Source organism: Octodon degus, unplaced genomic scaffold (assembly GCF_000260255.1).
Source record: "Octodon degus isolate 3935 unplaced genomic scaffold, OctDeg1.0 scaffold00061, whole genome shotgun sequence".
Taxonomy (NCBI): domain Eukaryota; kingdom Metazoa; phylum Chordata; class Mammalia; order Rodentia; family Octodontidae; genus Octodon; species Octodon degus.
Genome location: NW_004524637.1, coordinates 196,969 through 205,414, shown reverse-complemented (window position 1 = coordinate 205,414; position 8,446 = coordinate 196,969). Strand labels below are relative to the sequence as shown.

The following is an 8,446-nucleotide window of genomic DNA, read 5'->3' as shown; positions in this document are numbered from 1 at the left end:
GTGAACCATGGACTGATACCATGAGCCAAGTAAATCTTTCATTATGTAAGGTTGTATATGTCAGGTATTTTTCCCATCAATCCACAGTTAACTCACGTAAACCTCTTTGGTCACTTCAAGGTGCTATTGCTGTAAAGAGCCAAGTACAAATGGCCTACATTTGGGGATGTGAGTGGAATTTGTTCCCACTTCACACTTACTGCGGACCTACCCAAGTTTGGTATAATAAGCACTAACAGCTACACATGGAGCCAGGAAGCTCCACGGTGTGAGGGCTTCCTGCTAGGAAACCTGGGAGCCACATCCTGACCCTCCTGTTACTTCTTGTGTATGTTTCTAGGTGTACCAGTTACTTGTTGAACTAAATGAGTTAACTCATTTAATCCTCACAACAGACAAGCATGTAGAAATTACTATTATCTGCATTTCATAAATGTGGAAACCTGAGGCCCAGAGAAAATATGTAGCTTGCTGCTGTGCAGAGAGCTAAGATTCTAACCTGAAGTTCATGGCCAGCCATTACCGAGTGAATTCTCTACAAATGAGCCTTTAATGCTGACACCCCTAAGAAGGTGCTAACATTTTCCCCTTTGCACAGATGAAAAAACAGAGATGTGAGAAGTCACCAGAGCTGCTGTATTCTAAAGCCCATGTTCCTGGCCACCATGCTTAGTGTGGTTATCAAGGTCTAGTTTTTCCTTATGTATATGACCTAAGAATATCAAACCATACAGCAACTGTCAAAATGGCCATCTACATCTAGACATCATAACAAATGTGTTTTCAGTGCAAAATTGAGTATGAGACAGAATAACCTTTTAAAGTTATATTATTTTGCTGTGAGAAAAATAATGGAATGATTTTAGGTTATCAGATGGACAAGATACACCAAACAGGAGCTATTTTTATTTGAAAACCAAGACAATTTAATAAAATGAGTTGAGACATCTATTCCTTTGAGGCCTTGTTTAATCATTAGGAAAGCAAGCTGAGGAAAGAGAACATCAATATATCCAGAGAGATCAAAAGGGCTACCTTTAATATGCAATTTAGTTACATAAGATTGGATTCATAATTAAGGTTTTGCTTTATTCCAAGCATGGAAACTTCCAAAAGAAAGTACACTGGGCTTTGGGAATCCAGAGAATCTAGTTGGAATCTCAGTTTGCAGTTTACTAGTCATGAGGCTTTGGGGAAGTTGCTTTACTTTCCTACTATCCAGTTAACTTCTTAGTAAGATGCAGCTGTCATATAGGGCAAGTCATTACTTTGTGTCTTGCACCTACTAAGTGCTCAAAAAACTGAAGCTTGATTATTAGAGTCCAAGCTAAGATCAAATCAAATGGGTCTACACTTAGACTTAATGTCGCTGACCTCATTTCCTCTTCACCATTTGAGGAAAATCTGTGCTGCTTTTTATCACTGGTATGCAAGAGTAGGCGCATCTTAAGACACTATGATCAAAGGAAACTGTTCTCTGGCATTTCTTTTAAGTCCATCTGCAATAGAATTAATAATAAGAGGTTTCTTCTGGTAGAAATGGGACAGGGAGCCCAGAATCTCTTTGGGAAGAGCCGTGTTTCATGAAATTAATATGGGTACCAATGTACAGCAATGCTGGGTGAGCCACACACCTGAAGACAAGATGGTACTAAGTTCCTGAGGTCAGTGTCTCATGGGACTTCTCATCCTCCTCCATACCCCCACTCACTTTGGTAGACCAGGGTGACACACAAGGAAGTGCATATCAGGAAATGGTGCTTTCCCTGGAACAAGGGAAACAGAAGTAAATAAGCAAACAGGAAGGAGCTCTGCATGGCCAACCAGAGGCTGAGTGGTGCCCCGGGTGGTACACACTCCTTCCATGTGTAATTATTTTGCACATACAGTCTTCTGTGGATGTGACCACCACTGCATCTACAGAAGGCAGGGAAATGATTATCAAGCTCATTCTACAAAGATAAGGCTGGGATGGTCACTGACTCAGACATACAAAACCAGTGACAGGAGGGTGAGGACCAGAACCCAAATTTTCTTATGCCAGCAAGGATTAGGTTAGACTATGAGTAGTAGACAGACATGCCAAAAAATAAGGCACTCCACTCCTACCACCACGGTGGCAGTTCAGAAGCGAGGTGATAAGACTCATGGTCATGAAGAGCCCATGGTCCTGTCCCAACTGCACTACCAGTCACTCACTGAGATGTGCGAGGTCTGGGCTACAAGGGCTGTATCCGTGGCCTGCTGCTGTGGAGTGATGGGCAGAGTTACTGAAGGAGGTGAGACAGGGTCCAAGGACAGAGGTAAAGTTCTCATTTTGGAGAGAAAAAAGAACAGAAGGAAGCCCACACAGAGGCACACACAAGTGTACCCAATCTATCCTTTATCTCATGAATAAATCAATGAGAGACCATTGTTTTAGACTCAGCTCCTGGTGTAGGAACCCACAGACCAGACCAAGCCAAAATGGAGTCACTCATGCCAAATGTCACATCACTAAACCGAGGCTCTAGGGAGGCAGATAGGTCCCCAAACACAGCAGGTGCTCCTGAAAACAGGTAATTCCAGCCTACCTGGCTCAGTGCAGTGAGGAAGTCTCTGCTCTGACTTTTATTTTTAAAAAGTTACACAGTATTAACACCAGGGAAATAAATTTCCCCCATGGTTCTGTTTCCTTTCACTTTACACAGCCCACTGTTCTGCCTGCTGTTGGCTAATGGGAGTGGAGGTGCACACTTGTACATGCACGTACATGTACACACACACACACACACACACACACACACACACACACTAATGCAGATTTGACACTTTGTTTTTCACGTACCATCATTTTCTCAGCTTACCAGCCTGGCCTTGGTCCCTATGTTTCACTGATGCTGTCTGGGGAAACTTTGTGACCTCGTCTTAGAAGTCCAGGAAGTCAGGCCAGTCTTCTTTTACTTGGCTCAGATCCGAGAACACAGTGGTGAAAAGCATAAGCCCCAGATCTAGATCCTGAGGCCCAACTCCTGTCTTGGTCTCCTACCTGCTGAGGTATTTTAGGGCAATGAACCACATTCTGTGCCTTGGTTTTCTGATTTGTGAAAAGCAGATGATGTTAATATTTCCCAGCAGCTGGCAGGCTGCAGGGAGGTGACAAAAGTAAAGTAGGCCTGTGAAAGGATCAGAGTTGGAGGGGGTGCAGGACACTGAATCCCATCACCTCATCTCTGTAAGTGGCTCTTCCCCAGCTCAGCTCTGGCTTCTGCCAGACTCACTTAAAAGGATGCATCTGAAGAGGACAACGAGCACTCCCCAGGGAACCACCCAGATGGCAAACCATGAATCCTTGGTCTCTTTCACACAGTTCTGAGGGGGCAGTTCTGGACCGCTCCTCCATTCTTTTATCCTTCAAGACCCCTCTGGCTTCAGTAGGACTCAGGAGCCTGGAGCTGCACCCTGCAGGAAGAAGCCCCTCCTCTCTTCATTCATGGGTGTCTGGCAGCAGAACATGTGCTCCCCTGAGTCAGACTGGGCGCATCCCATTGGTGCTCTGTGGCCCTCTGCAGAGCCAGTGCTCCACAAAGCTCACTGTTTGGGTAAATCAAGCAGTGCTCAGATGTTACATGGGAAAGCCTCAAGATCCAGGCACCTGAAGACTTTGGGAACCAGGCCTTGAAATGGCTTTGATTTCATAAGAATTTCAAGGTAGCTTGGGGAGATGTAATCGACTGCTTTTAAAGAACCCCAGATAATTTGCTTTCTGAAATACATTATGTACATCTCTGCCTTTCAAAGTAAGATATATGAAGTTTCACCTCTTCTTTCTAAAGTTACCCACAGAGACATAATGTCATTGCATAGGTGAGTTGTCCTGGTGTGGGGCTGTTGGCCACCACACTGTGACCTGTGGAGATTTCTAGGGCTGGCCATCTTGCATCTCCTGCCCAAACATATCTCCTGCTGACATCTAACCCTTCCTTTCTGCATCTAGTGTGTTGCAAGCCTGAAAATCAAAGAGATGTGTTAGAGATCTGTGAGAAGTGTACGTAGGATCTGCCTGAGGGATCCTGGGGACCTCTTACAGACAGCAAGCTTATGCTGTCTGTGACAGTTTCATCTATCCAGGGACAGTCATGTCTGTCTTCTGCGTTTTCAATTAAGGACTTTAGAGCTGCTGGCTAGCTGTGGGCTAGCGGGAATCCTGGCTGTTAGTTTTAACCTCTCTACCTACTACATGTAGTACCTCCTCCCAAACCATTATTTAAAACCAAGCTACAAATCTCCTACCTGCAATTACCTGTGCAGGGCAGTGAGAACCATGTCTCCAATTAGTGATCAATCACCTCCCCCTAGTGGCCTACGAATATATAGAAAAGGTAACTAAAACCCTATTTACAGAAAATTCATGGGTATGATTAGTGTTTTACTTCAACTCTTGGGTCATTTCCTACCAATTTGTCCAAGTGGCCAGATGTTCCACCAATTCTAAAGTTGAGTTTTAAATCCCAAAGCGTAGAAAATCACCCTTGTTTATAATAAGCACAAATATTCCCTGGTCAGTCTTTCTCTACCAAAAACCAACTTCAATTTGGAAGGCACATGAGTGGGGACACATGGGAGAGAATGGTGCTCAGGAATGGCGTGGAGGCCAAGTATGCTGGGAGTGGTCAGTGCCCTTACCCTGAGAGGAAGCAGCAAGCCACCGGGCAGGCAGCCGTGGGCCCTGATGGGGTGGAGGACAGGGTGTGTGTCCAGGGTGAGCTCTAGGCCTCCTCTGGCATGCCAAGGCATCACCCTTCACCATCCAGCAGCTCCCAGGGCACAGCAGGGCTGGTCAAAATGCAGTAATCAGGGCTCCCAAGCAAAAGCTGGAGTGGCTTTGTACAGGAGCCTGGGGTATGAGCTCAAGGTATGAGCTCCTTGTGGTTATCCTGACATTTACAGCTTGTAGGCTCCCAGTCCAAGCCATACTTAGAACTTGGATCCTATGTGAATTCTTTCATGCTCTCTAAATTCTGATTAGAACCATCCAGTAATCACAATAAACTTGAGAAAAGATGGCCTAATTCCCTTTGCCCGTGTTCTATCCAGCTGGTGGGGCAGAAACCTGTAGACACACTCATGAAGCTTGCCGTGAGGCCATACCCAATGCGCCCCAGCAATCCCCAGCACTCACAGTTCCCGAGGCTGTGTGCATACTCATCTATTCTGGTAGCTTGAGAGTCCAAATAGTTTGTTTTCATTTTTTGAGACAGGGTCTCGCTACATAGTCCAGGATGGCCTTGAACTCAGCAGCGATTCTCCTGCCTCAGCCTTCTGGGTTCTGGTGATTATGAATGTGGGCCACATGCCTGGCTACCAAACTTCCTCTATTAGGTGCTCAGTAAAAAATTCACCATTGTTCTTCTCTAAAGTCTACTCTTTCTTCATCCAACTAATAAGGCATGGAGTACACCCTAGGGCTCATGTTCACTCAGCACAGGAGACCGGAAGTAAATTCTTCTGATTCAGGGCCATTAGGACAGAGACTTCTTGTCCTGCAGGCTTCCCTCAGGAAGCTCCTGGGTCAGCACAGGAACCGACTTCCCCAACAGGCAGCTTCCACAGCTCCCTCCACCCCAACAGGGAAAACACACTCGTGATGGAAGCAAACTGCACTAGCAGGGGTGTGCAGGAGGGCAGCAGGAGGTGACAGCGAGCTGCCCCAGCTTCCACTGCCCATGGCCCTTCCCCCAGCAGCAGGTGTGGCAGTGGACAGGCGCTTAGGACCTGTGACCCACCACTAGGAAGTGCTGTGTGCGTAAGAGACAGCCAGCCGGATATACACACACCATTACTTATTCCAAGGGTCACAGACAGGCTTTTTCTTTACAAAGACATTTATTTTACCAAACAAAATACTGGTTCTTTTAAAGGTATATAAAAATTCACATTAAGTTAAAGCTATAGGTGGGGAATTTGTCCTCTGACATATGATTCGCTAATTCTTTCTTCTCTTTCTTAGCTGGAGTCTGCTCAGGCTGACATTTAAAACGCAAAATCTAGAAAGAAAAAACAAAGCAATAGCTGGAAAGGTTTGATAAAGTAGTAGTAAATAGGCCAGGTGTGGTGGCATACACTTTTAATCCCAGCACTCAGGACGTTAAGGCAGGAGGACTGCTACAAGTTCAAGGGCAGCCTGGGTTACATAATGAGCTCAAGGTCAGCTTGAATTATGGTGAGACCCTGTCTGGGGGGGGGGGAGTATATATATAGTGGCCAAATCTTATTTGCTCAGCATTAACCCTATATTTGAGTACTGAGACCTAACAAACAGAAACCAATGAGTTTGTCTATTAATGAAAGTTTTTTCAAAAGCATAGTTTTCTTTCCACCTAGAAATCCTTTGTGTGTGAAGCAGGGCTCTGGTCTCCTAGGAGGAAGGGGACTGCCGAGTTGGTTCTAAGTTCAGCTATGCAAGCAGCTGCCTTACACCACAGATCCTGTCTCTGGACATCCGCAGGAGGGAAGAGGCGCTTATGGGCTCATGCTCAACCCCTCCACCTTCACAAAACAACCACTCAGGCTGGAATGCCAATCCAGCCGCCAGACAGCATTTCATATACAACTGCTGTCCCTGCCCTTCCCAGTTTCTCAGCACCTCCTCTTCCTTCACCCCTGTGCCTACTGTTGAGTTTTACTCAGTAAACATTTTCTGAAAGGAAAGTGGCTGGCAAAAGACCACAGCTCACTGAGGACCACTGTGTGGTGACAACTGGAGACATGACACGGACACAGCAGAATTGAGGAAATAGCATGTGTTAGCTGTGTGACATGGCCTTGGTAGCTCCCCAAGAGCCCTGGGCTTAAAGCCCACAGTGAGCTCTGGGCCTTGTGTGTACACTGAGACAGACACTGGCTACAGGCATGCTGGTATGGGGACTGTTGGGAAGGGACGGCTAGGCCAGGACACTAACAAGGCTTGAGTCACTGTGGCTCAGGAACAGCCTGTAGGAGCACAGGAGTGGGCTGGAGGAAGCAGATGAGGTCTGGGTGGAGGACAGGCAGGGATTTATCTGCCTTATCAAAAAGACAGCCTGAGCCCTTATCCTTGGGACTTCACATGGCCACATCCTCCTTCCCCACCCTCATCACCAAGTTTACCCACAGCTGGGAGAAGGTCTCAGCTGTCATTATCTGCTCCAGAGCCCTCACACCCAACCTGTGAAGAACCTCTGCCCATCAGAGCAGAGTGGCCAAACTGCTGCAGCAGAGCAGCAGGCCGGGCTGAGCCCCACTGTGAGCACAGGGCGGCCTAGCACCCTCACGCAGCCCCTCAGACCCCGGGGCCACAGAGCGCTCCCCCCAGTGATCAGCCTGCACCAACCCACCGGACAGTTCACATTCGCAAAGCCTGAAAACTTTCCATTTCTTCAGTTATCTTTCTTCTCTAGATGCTGCTTCTTTATGGCCTCCAGTTTTTGTTGCTTCACTTCCAATCTCTTCCTTTGGTACATTTTCACTGCAGCAAATGCCAGGCAGAGAATCAGTGTTTTGGCTGCCAAGATATACAGCAGCAGGGGCACGTGATCGAGGACCTTAAAGAAAAAAGAAATCAGCCGAGTGTTCTATCAGTGATACAGCTTGTTTCTTCATGTTCCTAAATTACACAAAGATTTCCTGAGCACCTGTTGGGCAAAAGCACAAAGCTAAGTGCTGGGGCTACACTTGGGGCCAAGCCGCCCAGGTCCCTGTCCCTGTCACCAGCAGATCTGTTCATCATCATCACTTTGCTCCTGGCTTTGTAGAAAGGAAGAGCATCACCTCCAGGCATAATAGCTCGTCTCACAATTTAGTGAGGTTGGTGGGCCGCAAGCCAAGCACTGGCTTCCAGGCAGCAGCAAGGATCAGTAACAGGAGCTGCATCTGGGAGGCTTCTGTCACACTTCCCGTGTGACCTACGTGGGTCACTGGAGCTTCGACCTCATCCCCTGTGCAGTGAGGCTGGGCCAGACCTCCCTTTTTAGTGTGCTACTACTTTGTCTTGGCTCCAGAGTCTCATTAGCACTAGCATTGGTGGGAAAACAAAATGCAGCAAAACTCAAAACATTACAACTTAACTCTTATCAACTGTCCCTGTAATTTCCTAGTTTGGAAGAAAAATTTTCACCCACTGCCTAAAAGGAAGTCTGTGGAACAAGACTTTTGGTGTCAGCCTGTTGTGCTATAAGCTTCTACATATCACAATAGTATCTCAAAGCAAATACTGCACTGGTTTCATAAACATGGTTAATAAGGGCTGAATAATAATTATGAGTTTTTGTGTGGTCAAAATTCCTCCTCAAATAAAGTGAAAATGGTTTTTCATTGCGTAATCATTACCTTAGAGGTCAACATAGTACTTAGCCAAATGAAATTATTACTTATTATATGTAATACCAATCAAATGAGGTTTTTCTCTCTCTTTTTTTTTTTTTTTTTT

The 8,446-nt window shown here is 46.2% G+C and overlaps 1 protein-coding gene across 3 annotated transcripts in view; it reads right to left on the bottom strand.

Annotated features, from left to right (window-relative positions):
- Positions 1-5,852: 5,852 nt before the first annotated feature.
- Positions 5,853-8,446, bottom strand: part of Smim11a (small integral membrane protein 11A) — a 10,958-nt gene continuing 8,364 nt past the window's right edge. For 2 of the 3 annotated variants that reach the window (XM_004634344.2, XM_023718661.1), the window contains exons 3-4: positions 7,387-7,562; positions 5,853-6,026 (exon numbers count right to left, since the gene is read on the bottom strand). In XM_004634344.2, coding sequence (XP_004634401.1) covers positions 7,398-7,562 — 165 coding nt within the window. In that variant the 3' untranslated portion in view covers positions 5,853-6,026; positions 7,387-7,397. Of the gene's footprint in view, positions 6,027-7,355; positions 7,563-8,446 lie in introns of all 3 variants that reach the window. The other variant, XM_023718660.1, reaches the window with a different exon arrangement.